General features: G+C 42.2%; 1 protein-coding gene and 1 long non-coding RNA gene across 4 annotated transcripts in view; both read right to left on the bottom strand.

Annotated features, from left to right (window-relative positions):
• LOC310669768 overlaps positions 1-18,085 on the bottom strand; it is a 571,559-nt gene that overhangs the window by 227,862 nt on the left and 325,612 nt on the right. The window lies entirely within an intron of this gene.
• Positions 1-18,085, bottom strand: part of AR (androgen receptor) — a 214,015-nt gene that overhangs the window by 43,925 nt on the left and 152,005 nt on the right. For all 3 annotated transcript variants that reach the window (XR_014507203.1, XM_083423583.1, XM_083423584.1), the window contains exon 4: positions 3,208-3,495. Coding sequence is in view for 2 of the 3 variants with exons in the window: in XM_083423583.1 (XP_083279709.1) it covers positions 3,208-3,495 (288 nt within the window). In the remaining variant the exon portion in view is untranslated. The remainder of the gene's footprint in view (positions 1-3,207; positions 3,496-18,085) is intronic.

Genomic DNA, 18,085 nt, shown 5'->3' with positions numbered 1-18,085 from the left:
TAGGGTTAGGGTAAGGGAGGGATTTGAGGAAGACAACCAAGATATTTAAAAGGTTGGATTTGTGAAGAATTAAGTTTGTTATTATTGTCTATTTGTTTATTGTTCCCCCTCCCCCCCTTTTTCTTCTTTTTTCTCTTTCCTTTTCTGTTTTTGTGTATCATTTTGCTTTGTGGTTTGTGTTATCACGGTGGAAAATTTAATAAAAAATTATTTTTAAAAAACAAAACATAATAGGAGTTTATAAAATTATGTATGACCTAGAGGAAGTGCACAGAGAAAAGCTTTTCTCCCTCTTTTCTAACACTGGAACTCATGAACATCCAGTGAAGCTGCTGAATGTTGGAAGGTTCAGGACAGATAAAAGGAAGTCCTTCACACAGTGCATAGTTAAACTGTGGAAGTCTCTCTTGCAGGAGGCAGTGATGGCCACCAACCTGGATGGCTTTAAAAAGGGATTAGACCAATTGATGGAGGAAAAGGCTATTTATGGCTACTAGCCACATTGGCTTTGCCCTACCTCTGCTGCTAGAAGGCGTAATGCTTCTGAATTCCAGTTGCTGGACACTGCAGGGGGAGAGATGGCTCTTATGACTGAATCCTGCTTGTAGGTTTGCCACAGGCACCTGGTAAGCTACAGGACTAGGTGGGTCTTTGATCCATTAGGGCTTCTTACATATTTGTGAAAGGATGAAAGAAAGTCTGGGGACAGAGAAGAAGACAGAGAGAAAAGGAGAGAGGGAGAGAGTGGGCTACTGGACAGCTGTGTCCTGGGGTTCTGGGCATCTCTCCCTGGAGATCTGATGTGAGGGTACAGATCTGTTGCCTGGGTGGAGCACACCCAATTCTCTATTTGGAGATTTGCAAAACTAGAAATTAAAAAAGACCATCTGCACAGTAATCTCTCATTGCAAGGAAGCCAAACACAGGCAACTTCTTGCTGCTTGAGGCAGAACACCTGACTATACAATGCGTGAATTCAAATATGTTTGTCATGCACACTGTCTCACCAGGGAGCCATAATTGGCTGTAGTTCTTTGTTAGGACTCACTCAAGACATTTTGCTGCCTAAGACAAAGGACAAGAGGGCGCCCTCCCCCCAGGGTACATACAGAAGCCGACTGGACTGTTACTGGAGTGGGGCTGAGTGGGATTTTTAACTCTGGTCTCTCCCAGGATCTAGTTATACACTCTAACCAGTACACTGCTCCAGCTCCCCGGTGAATGCACACTTGAAGACAAACTCAGCCTTGCTTCTATGTAATGTTAACTGCCACTGTAGTCAACCCGTGTCTCCCAGCAATCTATCCCTGCCCAGTATAGGAAACAGGCGCATGAGCACTTCAGTGAACCTTCTCCCTTCAAGTGTGGTCCACATTCTTACAGACATACTATGAGAACACAACCACACGCAGTCTACTGAACTTGAGCAAAGGATGGCAGAAAGGTGTGACATCTCTGGACACCTGAGTTCTTTGTGCAAGTCCCCCAACAAGGAGCCCAGAAGGCAACTCACAAAGTGTGTCCAAGGCAGAGAGCAAAAGTGCTGGTGAAAAGCCCCTGCAAGTCAAGCACCAAGTGGCTCAAGCAGCAAACCAGGATGTATAGACATAAAGGCAAAAACATTTTCTCCTCTCAGACAAGCCAGGGACACAATTTGTTCTCGATCCCCCACCAATGGGGTTGATTTCTGCTCGTTAACAGTGGGAACAACCTCATTGGCAGGTTTTTGTGGACCACTTCTCATCATGCAGTAAAGAGTAGCAAAAAGTTTGCAGGTAACTATTACAAGTAAAACAAAACCCTTTCCCAACATCTGGTCAGTCCCCCTATACTCTAAACTCTGCCTATTGACATCAGGCAGGCACCTTCACTGTACACATTTTGGTGCCTGCTAAAAACATACAGTAATTATTTGGACAACCCTAAACAGATGTGTAGATTGTTAATGTGCATTTTAATTCATTTTTAGTTTCCTCTTGCTTTTATATTTCAAGTTTTATATATTTTTTGCTGATAATTTTATTGTTCCACTCTCTTTGTAAACTGCTTTGATGTCCCACCCTAATAACAAAATTTTTGCAGGGAAGTGTCCCTGCCAGGATTCTGCTTACTCATGCTGGATCTTGTGATGGTTTGATGGTTGTGTCCCAGTTTCAGGAACTTGCATTGGGAGTGTAGGGCTTTTTAACTAATGAAGCCAGGCGAGGGCACTTTGACTTTGTGAATGCAACTTTCTGACATTTCCCAGCAGATCATGTGGACACATTTGAGAATGCTGGAAAACAACTGGGAGAAGATAAAGCACACACTGTGCAGCTTTTGACAGGAGCAGCAAACTAGCAGTGCAGGCATGATGCTTTGAGGGTTGTTGCTGTTTTCAATCAATCAGCATATAAATTTTGTTGTGGTTTTCAATCAATCAGCATATAAATTTTACAAATTAAATAAACATTCTACACCAAATTTGAAGAAAGGTGCTCCTAAAAGTAGGTGCCCCTCACTTCTTTTGACCAAGGAATAGATTCTGGGAAGTGTTTTCTCTATATATATTGTTTGATTTCTGAATTCTTATTAAATGTTGTTCTCCTACTCTTTATCTAAAAAGCTCAGGCAAGCTTCCCTGAGTATCTAGGAACATTTTCTCTATTTTTTATTTATTTACACTGATGCATTTCTTAATATATGTGATTTTTGCATTCTGCTATCTTCCTGACTGTCATTTTAACTGCAGATAATGAAAGACAGCATCTCTTTAATTGCCAATAATGGAATGCAGATCACAAAAGAGGTGCAAATTGCGTGCTTTGAAAATATTTGCCATCTACTTATTCTGAATAATCAACAGTATTCAACAGTGTTGTTGTGAACGAAACCTGTCCCATTTGTAAGCCGTAAATAAGAGACCCCGGCAAGAGGAACCTTGCATTGAAGAAGCCGGAAAAACCTAAATTTCTCTGGCTGAAAGTGATGCAAGTCAGCAGAACGAGGCACATAGCTGATGCAGTATAAATACACTGACAGTCACCTTATCATGCTTAGAGAGACCCAACTCAAATAAGCAAGGGCAACCACAGCAGAAAACATATTTGCACCATAACACGAAGGGAGATGGGGCTTTTGTACTGTTTTCTTTGTACTGCATGAGAGAGAGAGAGAGAGAGAGAGAGAGAGAGAGAGAGAATGCAAGAGCTGTTCGCTGTTCCTTACCTGGCAAAGCCTTGGCCCATTTCACAACATGCACCAGGTGCCTCTCGCCCAACTCATTCAAGCTGGTCAAAAGGGCAGCAAAGGAATCAGGCTGGTTGTTGTCATGGCCAGCACACACCACGCCTGGCTCGATAGCTTCCAGGACATTGAGGAAGATGGGCTGGCACTCCAGGCTCTCAATGCGTGTCATGGCCATCTTTGGAGCTTGCTCCTCTGTAGGGCTGGAGGGGTCCGCTGCTTCCCCTTCTTCTTGCATCTTCAGGTTTCCCAGCTTCTTTAACTTGCGGGCTGCAGCAAGTAACAAGAACAAAAGAACTGAGAATAGAAGAAGAGCCTGGTTCGACCAGGCCAGTGACCAATCTAATCCAGAATCCTGTTGTTACAATGGCCACATACCCCAAAGAACCTAGGAATTTAGATAAACTGCTCCTGGATCTGGAGGTTACATAGGAATGTCAGAAGAGGGACCCATCTAGTCCAGCACCCACTCTTCAGTGGTTAATCAGATGCCCCAATCGGAAACCCACGAGCAGGTTCCGTGCACAAGAGCACGTTCCCTCCCTCTAGCTTCCAACAAATGGTGTTCAGAAGCACTGCTGACCATGAAGGCAGAGCACACACATCTTGGCCAGTAGCCATAAATAGCCCTCTCCTCCATTAAAGCCACCTTAGTTAGCTATTGCAGCCTCCAGAGGGAACAAGTTCCATAGCTCAACTATGTGCTGTGTAAATAAGTTTAGTCAGAAAACTTGACTCTGTGGGCCAGCTGAGACCCCCATTCAGGTCAGCAATCAGCACCCAGAAGCTGATGGAGAAGCTCATAAGAAGTTGTTGATGGTGGCTCCCACTTAACGGCAGGTAGCTGATGAGAACCTGCTGCAGTGTGCTGAATGGCCACCTGTCAGGGATTCTTTAGCTGCGATTCCTGCATTGCAGAGGGATGGACAAGGTGGCCCTTGGAGGTGCCTTACAACTCTACAATTCTATGATTCTATGAATGTGGGTGTTGGCAAGCCAAAACAACTGCTCAAACAGCAACCGGGGAGGTGGTGTGATGGCTGAATTCTGGGAGCTTCTAAGGATTCACTGAATGCACAGCCAACAGGCCTAGAGATGGCATGGGCAGGATTTTCTTATAATCACTGAAATTGTTGTGGATACACCATAAGCCAACCTCCTAGCTTCTGCTAGGACTTTTGGCTTCTCAGCCACCATAAGACTGTCCGTCCCCCCCAGCCATGACAGCTACTGGTATTACCTATTGTCTTTAGCCAATTAGAACATCTCTAATTAGAGGCATTATTCCTACAAATACCCCTGTGGTGCAGCGTGGGTTACCAGTGACCGGGGCTGCGTGGAAGGGGAGAAGGGAGGGAAACGGATGGAGTATGCATGTGCATTCAACTGCCCAATGGCATCCGTGTCACCTGGAGAATAGTTCCATTGTCTGGAGAGATCACTTCCTGGTTCGCATGGAGAATCCGTTTTCAACGGAGTCCAGCGATGGAAGCATGAAGCTGTACTGAGGCAGCACCGGGTGTTGAAAATTTGCGCACCTAACAATTTTGCATATGGGGCAACTACCTTTTTTGCCCCATCATGCTAAGCCACTGGAATACCCTGCTTGGGACACACAACAGACAATTATTATTATCAATTTATTTATTACCCACCCTTCACCCTAAGGTACCAGTGTGGGTAAAAGCACTAAAAACAATATTAAAAGCAATTTAAAACAGCAAGGATCCCTATAAAACCATATCATTCAGCATCAAGGAAATAATGCCGAAGATAATGCAGAAATGGTGCAGAACCCGTTAAACTTTCCTATATGCATAAACATACTTCACCTATGTCCTGGACTCCTGGTGAGGGTGTGGGGACAGGAGGAGCTATAGGCACTTGTAGTGGACATGCCCAACTGTGGTAAATTTTAGGGCAGAAATGTTTAATCAGATAAGTAACGTTGCAAATCAGCATGTCACCAAGGCTCCAGAGCTTGAGTTACTGATTCTGTGTTTAAATGAGAATCAGAATTTGGGGGATAAATCACTAATTGGATTACTATTGGTGGCTGCATGTAGGGTTATAGCCACACTCTGGAATAACTTGAAAGATGCAAACATTTATTAATGATTAGAAGCCCCTTATGGACTTTTTTGTACAAAAAGGAAGATGAGCTAGAGATATCTGGGTTTGAAGACAGAGAAAAAATGTCTGTTTACAGCTCAGCCGGTAGAGCATAAGACTCTTAATCTCAGAGTTATGGGTTCGAGCCCTATGTTGGGTTCAAGCCCCATGTTGGTCCCTTCCAACTCTACAATTCTATGTTAAGAGAAAAGTTAGAAGTGACTATGGAGCAAAGGTTTTGCATTTGTCTATAAAGCTGGTAGACGGAGAATAGCAAGTCTTTATTTATTTTTTTATTTTTTATGTTAAAAAATACTTCATATTTGATGTTAACTGTTGTATATTCTTTTTTGTTTTTTCAAGCATTAATAGAAACTTTTTTAAAAAAAGAATTGGTTCATCTATAGCATTTCTATCCCACCTATCAGAACTCACTATGAAGTTGTTATAGTAAGTGCCACACTTTTAACATTTGGGGGGAAAGGTGCTGACACTGCATACCCCAGAAAGAAAGCACTGCCACTTTTTCTTCCAGGGAGCTCAGGGTGGCCAACACAGTTCTCCCCTGCTTATTTGATCCCCGTTAGGCAGGTTAGGCTGTGATTTGCCCAAGGCCACACCCAGTGAGCTTCATGATGGCAAAGTGGGGGGATTTGAACATTGGTCTCCCCCAGGTCCTAGTCTGAAACTACACCACACTGGCTTTCCACCTAGATATGTGTGGCTGGACCTCTCTCCTGGAAACCTGCAAAACAGAATGGAACCTTTTCAGAATCTCTCCTGTCTAAGCTCTGATAAAAGAGAGAACAGAAACCAGAGAAAAGAAATCCCAGAGAGATGCCAGGTTGCTTCAAGGTGGCATTTAAGCAGACCCTGTTCCTAGCAGACAGCAACATTCACAACACAGACCTTGCATCATATTACACAGGAACAGGAACAAAACACAAGGAAGCCTGTGATTACGACTCTCTAATTGTCTGAAATAGGCTGTTTATTGCATTTATTTATTTATATTCACTCCTCAGTGTCTGCATTAATATTTGGCAATGCTTGTAGCTGTAAAAGAAAAGGTCTGCGGAGCCAAATTTTGTTATTCTAGACAGAAAACAATGACCATTTTATCCCTCCGCATCAACCCCCAGAAGTGTGCCAGCTTGGGGGGTGGGCAATTAGGTAAAGCAGAGAGGGCTGGAGAAGAACCCTGATTGCTCGATTTCAGCAAGAGAAAAAATAAAATGAAATGTGCTGTCCTTGGGGTTCTGGCTCCCAACATTAAACGATACTTATCTGAAACTTCCTTTGGCCATAATTAGAAAAATAAGCCTCCCGACGTAAAAACGTCAAATCAAAGAGCAGCCCTGTAAATCAGTGCAAAAGCTGATCTTTTAAATAATATGCTTTGGATGATCTACAGTAACAGCAATTAAGGGAGGCTCTGTAAAAATGGGAACAGGGCAATAAAAAAAGGAGAGTGAGTAAGCTTCGAAAAAAACAAGAGCAGAGTGCAGGGTGATATATTCTGGCAGTAATTTCTGTGGGACAGAACCAAATAGAAAGAGAGGGAGGGAGGGAGGGAGGGAGGGAGAGTGATAGTGAGATCTACTCATTCCCAGCTCCCACCAAAGTTCAGGATACATCCACATCACCAAGTTTTTCAAGATCAGCAGCTGGTGCTTTGCTTAGCTTAGAGACCATTTCCCCTTGAGCTCCTCTGTCAGGCTAGAGCAGCTGATCTGTGCTTCCCCTTTAGCAGAAATAGCCATAGCTGAACGGCTAGTCAATCCCCGCTGGCACCTCAACATTGCTCTTCTTGCCTGCTGGATCAGGCCAAAGGGGGCCCATCTAGCCCAGTGGCCTCACAGTGGCCTCACAGTTGCCTATCGTGGGGAACCTGAAAGCAGGATTACAGTATAAGATCAAGACTCTCCCCTCCTGCAGTTTCCAGCAACTGATACTGTATTCATAAGCATTGCTGCCTCCAACTGTGGAGGGCACATCATAACCATCCTGGCTAGTAGCCATCGATAGCCCTCTCCTCCTCCATGAATCTGTCAAATTCTCTTTTCAAGCCATCCAAGTTTGTGGCCTCCTGTGAAGGTGAATTCCATAGTTTGTGCTGCATGAAAGGAGGATTCCCCCTGGCCATGCCACAGTTTAAGCAGCCCGCGGTCATGCCCACAGCCATGCTGATTGGACAGCTGGGGGGTTGACGTGGCTAGGAGTCACCGTGATGCGGGCGGCATCCCTCCGCCTTCCAGCCAGGTCACTGAGAGGACCTGGATGCCCAGCTGCAACACCTCCCACCAGGGAAGGTGAGCGGACTTAGAGAGAGAGAGAGAGAACTTATCTACTTATTCATTACTTTATTTTTACCTCACCTTTCCCCCTGACAGGCCTCAAAGTGGCTTATAGAGAAAAATAACAACTGTTAAAAACACAGGGAAAAAATCATTAAAGAACAATTAATTTTTAATTTTTTTAATTAATTTTATATATCACCCTTCATTGAGAGACCACAGGGCAGTGTACAGCATAAAACACAAAACCATTATATAATAATAGTAAAAGGAAGAAAAGGACACCCCCTCTCTTTAAAAGACTGTAGATCATTAACAGCTGAAGGCCTGGTTGACGAAGAATGTTTTTGCCTGGGGAGCCACTGCAAAGAAGGTCCTGTTCTCATGTTGCCACCCTGTAGACTTTCGGTTGAGGGAGCCATGCATAATTTTATAAATTCCTATCTGCAACCTTTCTTCATAGGAGAGTTGCTCCACCTCCCTTCATCATTTTGGTTGTACTTTTCTGAACTATTTCCAACTCTACAATCTCCATTTTGAGGTAAGGTAACCAGATCTCTAGGTAGGGCAGAGAGAGAGACTCTTGCCTGAAACCCCGAAGAGCAGTTGCTGGTCAGTATAGACAATATTAAACAAGATGGACCAATGGTATGTCTCAGTCTAAGAATCTCTGTGGGAAACCATAGCAGTGGTCATCAACACCCAACCAAAAGGTCACTTGCGAAGACCCAAGCTTGCCCAGTCACATGGAAAGGAATCATTTCCCCTGAATCAGCACACACGTTTTCCAGATGTGAATATTCAGTAAATCAGCCGTCACCAATCTGGGGCCCACTGTATATTTTGAATGACAACTTGAGCCAGACACCACAAAGCATAAAGTTTACCCTAGTGGTTCTCAAAGAGGGGAGTGGGATTACTGAGATTGGGGGCACTATATGCTAATGGGAAAGCGGCAGGAGTCGCTGGAGATGTCAATGTCTATCAGACCTTGAAAAGCTTGTATAGATGGTACTTAACATTGAGTAAATTGGAAAAAATGTATAAATCCAAATGAAATAAGTGTTGGAAATGTAAAGAGAAAGCAAGTTCTTTTTTATCATATGTGATGGTCTTGTAGTAAGGTTAAAGCTTACTGGGAAATGATATATAATGAATTGAAAAAGATGTTTAAAATAACGTTTGTAAAATAAAAACACCAGAAGCTTTACTTATGGGAATTATAGGGACAGAAATACCCAAACTGTATAGAAATTTACCATATTCATGTATGTGGCTACAGCGGCAAGAAGGTTACTTGCCTCAAAATGAAAAGAAGAAGAAGTCCCAGCCAAAGAAGAATGGATACAAAAACTTAAGGAATATGAAGAAATGGTGAAAATTACCGGAAAAATAAGAAATCAAGATAACAAACCATTTATAAAAGAATGGAAATGGTTTATTGAATATTTATAAATAAATTGTAAACAGATAAGAACACTGGCAGAGTATTGTAATAACCTGCAGTTTTATAAGAGTATATATTTAGATGAATAAATGAATAAATTAAGTTAATCTGGATATGCAGAAAATATTAAAAATAAATTTAAGGAACTGCAGAAAGAGGGGGAAGTCAAGTTCTGAAATGTTAAAATGATTATAAAATTACTGAAATGTATAAAACTGAAAATCATAAATAAAGTAATAAAAATAAAATAAAAGCTTGTATTGTTGGATCAAGTTAATCAGTTTTGTTGGATTAATTAAACTAAATAGTCTTAACTGGATTTTGAACGAACGTGCAATAAATTGTTCCTGGATTGAATTTTACTGGTTTACTATCTTCCTTAGGGGGTCATGCAAATCACTGTTCTGAATAATGATTTTTTTAATAGGGTTGGAAGCACTGGTGGATGAGTTTGTGGAACTGAGGGGGAGATGGCCTCCAAAATTTGGGAACCATCGCTTACATAGAAAGCAGATAAACATCACTACCTTATGCCACAGTTTCCAAACATTGCCAGAAACAGGTTTAGAAAAGCATTTGCAAAAGCAATTTTAATTTGTTGCAATCATTTGTTTATCTAGAGCAAGTTTGCTGTGGGACAACAGATGAAAATGAAATAATAATAATAGGAAAGGAGAGTGATTTTTCACCCAAGACATTGCATCATGTTACAATGCAGTGGTGGAACATGGGCAGAAAACTCTCCAGGTTTAAGAGCTTTTGGGAGCTATATCCCCCCAGCTCTAAACATCTGTCCCACTTGACAAAAAAAGTTTTCCTTAAGGGGAGAAAAAATGTATATCTTCCATAGACTGCAGAGTAGAAAGTGGACTAAGACAAGAAGGGTGGCTAACAGATGGTGCTGTTGGTCCCAAAACAAACTTGCACCAACCACCAATTTCAATCAGTTGTTTATTACCGATCTAAATGTTTAAATGGACATTTATGGACCACACAACATTCATTTAGTTCATAAGGGCCCCCTTTAGGCTCAAAACGGGGATGAGAATTCAAACTGCCAGAAAACCCTTAAGATAGACAAGATTTGCCATTTACTGTAGAATTAGGTATGCAATTATAAGGCTGCATGTGTGACTAAGGTCTTAGGGTGGAGAGGAGAAACATGAATTCTACAGGCACGGCAAGGGGTTCTAGTTCAGCTGTGGAACACACACTTAGCAGGCAGTAAAGCACAGATTTATTTATTTATGCTTATTTCATAACATTTATATACTGCTTGATTTAAAAAAAAATCTTCAAAGCAGTTTACAAAAAGAATAAAATACTAAAATCATTACTAAAAACAATTCAAACATGCAGAAAATTAAAACCAGAAACTAAAAACAAACAAACAAAGCAAAAACAAAACAGCATTCCAGATATCTGGTGCAATTTTTGGCATCTCTAGTGTGGTGTAGTGGTAAGAATGGGAGATCAAGGTTCAAATCTTCCTAAGCAGCCCTGAAGTGTGACCTGGAGAACTAAGTCCCTGCCATTCAGCCTAACCTCCCTCACAGGGTTATTGTGGGACCTAAATGAAGAGGGGGAGAACAATGGATGCCACGTTGAGCTCTTGGAGAAAAAAGGCGGGGAAATAAATGCAATAAATAAATAAATATAGTAGATAAATCTGCCTGACAGGTCAATCTGACGTGGCATAAACTGGCTTGATATGCTCAGGACTTCCACAGAATTGCTGCTAGAAGCAGCCTTGAGACTACAATATTCAGCTGCCCCAGTCAGCATGGGAGCATTGTGGGCCAAAACATCCAGAGAGCACCAGGTTGCGGGGAAGAGGGCTAGACTAAGTAAGGATTTTCTTACCTTCTTCCTCTCACATAAAGATTAGACCAATTTGTAGAGGCAGAAGGCTATTGATGGCTCCTAGTCACAATGGCTGTGCTCTGCCTCCATAGCCAGAGGCAGAAGTGTTTCTGAACACCAGTTGCTGGGAACCGAAGGAGAGGGACAGGACTCTTGTGCTCGAATTCTGCTTGTGATTTTCCCATAGCCACTGGGAGAACAGGACGCTGGACTTATGTTCTTTCACATGGTGTAGTTTGAGAAGGGAATGAGATTGCATGTCCCTGAAGTGCTAGCTTCAGGCGGCAGAATCACGTTTTTGAATATTTCCTTTGTTAATACTTGTCTATCAGTTTGCAAGCAGAAAGCTACTACCACAACAAGAGGACATAGCTAGAACCCTTCACCCTGCTGTGCTAACAAGTTATATAAGTTTTGTTTTGTTTCACATAAGGAAGAACTCACAAATCACAAGCAAACCAAATGCCAGGTCACAATAACCTTTTCATGCAAGGCGAGAAGAATTCCTTTGGCTGCCTTTTCCAGACTCCTGCAGCTCTTCAAGTGTGACCCAACCATAATCCTGTAAACAGAATGTCTGCTGTCTGCTGTTCGGATGAGGCCCATGACCCATCTAGTCCAGCATCCTGTTCTCACAGTGGCCAACCGAGACACCACTGGAAAACCCACAAGCAGGATCTGAGCACAAGAGCACCTCTCTGCTCCTTTGTTTTCCAGTGTTTTCTAATGGAGGCCCAACACAGCCACTGGTAGCCCTCTCCTCCAGGAAGCCTCCAGGAGTTGTGTTGTCTCCACCCGAAGTGCTGTGTTGCAGGCATTAGTTACAAACACCTATACAGCTAAGCCTTTACTGGTTACTGATGCTCAGTTCTATTACATTCCTGGCTGCATATTATTTATTGCATTGAACTGAAATAGTGCTTCATAATAGTGTTTTATATGTCTGTTCTTCCCAAAGTGGATGGTACTGCCTCGTGGGGATGGGGGTGAGAGGGATTTCCTGGGGGACGGCACTAAGAGACAATGGGGTGGCAGGGGGACACTGGAGGTGTAAACAGCTATCAGATTTTGAAAAGCTGGCATCACTGGATCAAGTCCATCCATTTTGTTGAATTAAATAAACACAATATTTTAAAGTAAATTGTGAATAAATGGGCAATTCATTGTTACTGGTTTGAATTTGTCTGTATTATGATCTTCTTTGGTGAGTCATGCAAACTGCTATTCTGAATAATGCTTTTTATGGGGTAGGGGGCACTGAAGATGAGATTATTGAAGCAATGGGGACAGCTTTGCCTCAAAAAGTCTGGGAACCACTGATGTAGATAATAGTGTTTTTATATAGTTGTATATAAGATCCACCTTCTTTCCACGCCATGTTCATAAGTTGTCTGTGTCCAGGGCAGCTATCTACCAGCTCCATCTGGTACGCAGGCTGAGACCCTACCTGCCTGTGGACTGTCTCGCCAGAGTGGTGCATGCTTGAGTTATCTCCTGCTTGGACTACTGCAATGCGCTCTACGTGGGGCTACCTTTGAAGGTGACTCGGAAACTGCAATTAATCCAGAATGTGGCAGCAAGATTGGTGACTGAGAGTGGCCACCAATACGATATAACACCGGTCCTGAGAGAGCTACATTGGCTCTCAGTACGTTCTGGGCACAATTCAAAGTATTGGTGCTGACCTTTAAAGCCCTAAATAGCCTTGGTCCTGTATACCTGAAGGAGCGTCTCCACCCCTACCGTTCAGCCAGGACACTGAGGTCCAGCGCCGAGGGTCTTCCGGTGGTTCCCTCACTGCGAGAAAAGAAGTTACAGAGAACCAGGCCTTCTCAGTAGTGGCGCCTGCTTTGTGGAATGCCCTCCCATCAGATGTCAAGGAAATAAATAACTGTCTGACTTTTAGAAGACATCTGAAGACAGCCCTATTTAGGGAAGTTTTTAATGTTTAATGCTGTATTGTGTTTTTAATATATGGTTGGAGCCACCCAGAGTGGCTGGAGAAATCCAGCCAGATGGGCGGGGTATTATTATTATTATTATTATTATTATTAACTGTTTTTAATATTGCATTTTAATACTGTTACCCGTCCTGGCACTTTAGGATGAAAGGCAGATAACAAACAAACAAACAAACAAACAAATGTATAGTAAACTGCATATATACTTGTTGACTGTATCTACATGGTTTTGATAATATATAAATTTTCATATCTGAATACTTTGTCTCTTTTGTCTATATGTGCCGAATCACAAATGGGACAAACCAGTGGTTCCCAAACTTTTTGGGTCCCATGACGCCTTGGTTCCATAAGCTCATCCCCAACACCCACTACCCTACTCAATAAAAGGCATTATTCAGAAAAGCATTTTGCATGACCCATTAAAGATAAGAAAATAAAATTCAAGGCAGTAACAATTAATTGCACATTTATCCAAAATCCAGTGGAAACTATTTAGTTTAGCAAAGCTAAAAATGGATGAACTTGATTCAGTGATATCAGCTTCTCCAAGTCTAATAGTCTTATACCCCTCCAGCACCCTCTGCTGGCTGCTTACCTCTTAGCAGGTAATCCCATACCCTATCCCTCTGGGCACCACTAGGATACAAGAATTAAGTATCTGGATTCTATTCTATGAAAGGGTATATTACTGCCTAGATAACAAGCAGGCATGGCCACCATGTATTTCAGGGGATGGTAAAGGAACTCAAAGAGCTTACCTGTTGCTCTCCAGATGTTTTGCACTACGACACCCATCAAACTTGCCCACTGGCCATGCTGGATGGGGACCTGGAAGACTAGTCACATCTCAAGAGCAAGACAAGATAAAAGGAAGGGCTTCTTCATACAATGCATTGCTAAACTATGGAACTCATCACCACATGAGGAAGGGAGGGTCACGAACCTAGATGGCTTTTAAAGTGTCTCAGACAAATTCATGAAGGAGAATAAGACTGTTGGTGGTGGCTAGCCATGAAGGCTATGCTCTCCCTCCACAGTTGGATGCGGCAATGCTTCCGAATACCAGCTGCTGGAAACCACAAGAGTGACAAGTGATCAAATTCTGCCTCTGGGCTTCCCACAGGCATCCTGACCACTGTGAAGACAGGATGCTGGACTAGATGGGCCACTGGCCTGATCCAGCAGGGCTCTTCTTATGAGTATTATACTGACTATCCCCTGGCCTAAGCCATGCCCCCAGAATAGGAGATGTGTTTCAGAAGACATTAAGAAGTGGCAGCTTTATCTGGACAGGTGAAAGTTTCCTGAGAAAGGCTGATTTCATGTGGCAACATTGCAAGGGGATAGGAATTGTTCTATAGGTCTTCAATATTGCTTTATTAAGTTGAAGCACACAAGAGGCTTTTTTAGTAGAAAGCTGGATGATGCAGCCCAGAGTTTGGACAAACACAGAAATATGGCCAGTTCTTCTCTCCCCCTTCTCCTGCCCAACTTCTCAGCCACTGCTTAGATCAGGACAGCTGTTTCAAATGGTGGTTTACATTTCTGCAATGTGTTCTGGATTCCTGCTGCAACAGAAGATACTGTTTTGCTTACTGGTGGGTATCAATGAGGTCCTTCATGCATGTCCGAGAGGAGGAATGCTATGCAGCATCTCAACATGATGTTGTATGGCAGGGGGTTTGACTACGTGACCCTTGAGTCCTTTCCAGCTCTATAACATACTATTCTAACTGGTGTGTGTGTAAAAGATGTGACCAAGATGATGAAGGATATGGAAACTAAGCTTAATGAGGCACAATTGAGGGAGTTGGGATGCTTAGCCTGGAGAAGAGGAGACTGAGAGATGACATTAGAGCCATCTTCAAATACAGTGATACCTCGGTTAAGTACTTAATTCATTCTGGAGGTCCGTACAGTGTACAGTGGCACCTCGGGTTACAGATGCTTCAGGTTACAGACTCTGCTAACCTGGAAGTAGTACCTCGGGTTGAGAACTTTACCTCAGGATGAGAACAGAAATCGCGCAGCAGCGGCATGGGAGGCCCCATTAGCTAAAGTGGTACCTCAGGTTAAGAACAGTTTCAGGTTAAGAACGGACCTCCGGAACGAATTAAGTTCTTAACCTGAGGTACCACTGTATCTGAAGGGCTGTCAAGTGGAAGAGTGTGAAGGGCTGTTGCTCCAGAGGCTGGGACCTGAACCATTGGATTCAAATGACAAGAAAGGAGATACTGATTCAACATTAGGAATAATTTTTCATGCCAAGAACTGTTTGACTGTGGAAAAGATGACCTCAGAAGGTAGTGGACAGTGCCAGAGGTACATACAGGCTGAGCAGGCCGAAGCCCAGAGTCTCATAATCTAGGGGTGCCTTGACCTCTTGCCAATTTTTTATTTTTAAAAACACATATTTTATTATCTAGATCCAGTTGCTTAGTGACTTATGATTCTATGACTGTATAACAGATACACAAATGTGTACTTACTTTCAAGTAAAGTTTGTGGAGACTTTAAAGCTACTCAGAATCAAATAATAAAACTAGCTATGAAGCAATACACATGTTCAGATCATTATTTATCATTATAGCGTGCATTTTGAGAACAACTGAGAGTTCTTTTATATCATTGTGAATCATAATAATATTTAATTTTGATTTTGTGTGTGAAAATAACAAATATGAAATATGAAAGTGATTCCGGTAAATGAAAGCGACAAAAAGAACAGAAGGAAATACTCAAATGTTTAAAGCCAATCATGTCATATTTCTTTGTACAGCAGGGAGAAACAGCCCTACGTAATTCCTCAGATACAAAATATTTGTGTTTACAAACAGAAGAAAATCACATAGATTACACCAAGCAGTCAGTCCAAGCAGACTGAAGAACAACCACTTTAGAACGCAGCCTCCCAAGAACTTCAAGGAGAACCATTGTCAATAACTACCACTACAAGTATAGAAATGTCTGGAGAAAGTGACAATGGAGTGACAGGATCCACAGCCAAAGAATTAACACAAGGCACTGAAGGAACATGCCACAAGATAGTTACACAAAAAGAAGCAGTTCAAGCTCATTATCATCTTAAAAGAATTGGAAAACAAAGCAAATGATCTCGGCAAAACTGTAACATTGTAGATATAAAAATACCAACTGTGCCTGCTACTAGTGATGTCAGAGACAAGAATGATGTAGGTTCATGGACCACATGGAATAAATGAGGGAATATCATTCTGGATTGTGAAAGGTCCATTGGAATGTTAGCACAGGGCACATTGGGACACATTTGCTAGACCAATTTCATAAAGTTAGCAAGGCACTCCAAAGTTCACAATTTTCATTGACCATATGTACAAATATTTGCAGCTCACTATTGCAGCTCATATCAAACACTCAGGCTAATTTTGATGAAATTGAACAGCAAGCAAAATTGACTAGCAGATGTAGAATACAAAACTGTCAAAAGAAGCCAGACAATAGCAAACAAACAAACAAACAAACAAACAAAATCCAGCCAATGATGTGAGAGCACCCAAAACTGTGGACAAACTTTCTGCAAGAGACAAGTTTAGGGTAAATTTATTTATCCCTGTTATGAATACTCTTGAAGTCAACCCAGGCAGAAGAGCAGCAGTGTATAGGAGTGTAGTTGGCAATTTTTCATTTTTGGTGAACCTGTAAGCAACCAAAGAACAGATTCACAACTGTGTTGATGGAAGAATATCTAAAGGATGTTGACCTTAGTCTAGTTGTTGAACTTTTGCACTTCTACCTGTATGTCAAACAAGCTCACCCTGAAAAAGAAAATTTCAGCCACCAAGATATGTTTCAAGTAATATTCCAGAATAAAATTCACACTGCCTTTCCATCCAAATGTGGAAACAATTTTCAAATTGTTCCTTTGTTTAATGGCTACAAACTGTACTGAAGAAAGATAATTTTTAGACTAAAAAGGATAAAGAATGATCTACTGTCAACAATGACCCGAGACGGGTTGTCTGATCTAAACATTCTGTGTTGAAAATGATAAACTGCAACTTACTGATTTTAATGATATCATTGATAAGTTTGCATCCAAAAGAGCTTGTAAGAAATTGTTCTGACTTTGTATATGTTATAGTTATGATTCCCTTATGAATGTTCTATGTGAATGTATTCAATAATTCCATGCTTTTGTAAACGTATTAGAAGGTTATACATTTATAAACAATCTTTTTACCAATGCTAAAAATTCAGCAAAGTTCTGCTTTCATTGAGTAGATGAATCTCCTGATCAGATGCTATTAGGTTTGGGCCTCCCAAGGTCTCCTAGCCCAAGGGCTCCAGTTGCTTTAATCTGATCTAGTATTGGACTCTCCTTCACTTCAGGCTTTTAAACAGGGGCTAGATGGCCATCTGTTGGGGATTCTTTAGTTGTAATTCCTGCATTGCACGGAATGGACTAGATGACCCTTGGGATCCCTTATACCTCCACAATTCTGATAGCGAGTGTATGACAGTGAGATTGAAGGGGGACATTTATTAAGTGTTTTGCCTGTCACTGGATACAATGAGAGTGAGGGAGGTGGTCATCCCCATAATTCACACTCTAGCCTTCCATCTGCTTGCTGAAGTATAAAACCTGCCACAGACTGAGAAAGAAAAAAACGACAGTGGCTCAATATTATTACTTCATTCCTGTGCTCAGGGCCTGTCCAGCTCCTTGTCTGATGCAGCTGAAAATCTGGCCGCCAAGAACATTGGGCGGGTTTGTGCACATGGTATGGCCTGTCAGGAATTAAGTGCGCTCAAAAAACCTCTGGTTTGGCAACCCTAGACCACAGAGAAGCTCAACTTCTGTAAGGGGAGACCAGAGCCTATTAAGCAGGCAGGCACAATGACCATAAAACGGGAATGTTCTGTTTAGGACGGCTGCTCCTGCCAGAGGGGAGACAGAAGAGAAAGGCCATTACTCATTCTGAATGCTCTATAAATCGGAAAACAAAATGTGCCTGGGGCAGGGATGGGTTAGGCTCCTCAAAGATCACCCGTGATTTTCAGTTGACACCTCTGAATATCAGTGGTTCCCTTGACAACACTAGAGACCGAGAGCAGGCAGTTCAGGTGCAGAGAGTAAGGCAGACATAAGTTATTATGGTGTCTGTTGGCTGTATTCTGGAAACAAGGTCGTGCCAGTG

This window comes from Podarcis tiliguerta (assembly GCF_965153285.1).
Source record: "Podarcis tiliguerta genome assembly, chromosome: Z".
Lineage (NCBI taxonomy): Eukaryota > Metazoa > Chordata > Lepidosauria > Squamata > Lacertidae > Podarcis > Podarcis tiliguerta.
The sequence above is the reverse complement of the archived record's forward strand: the minus strand, read 5'-3'. Positions and strand labels throughout refer to the sequence as shown.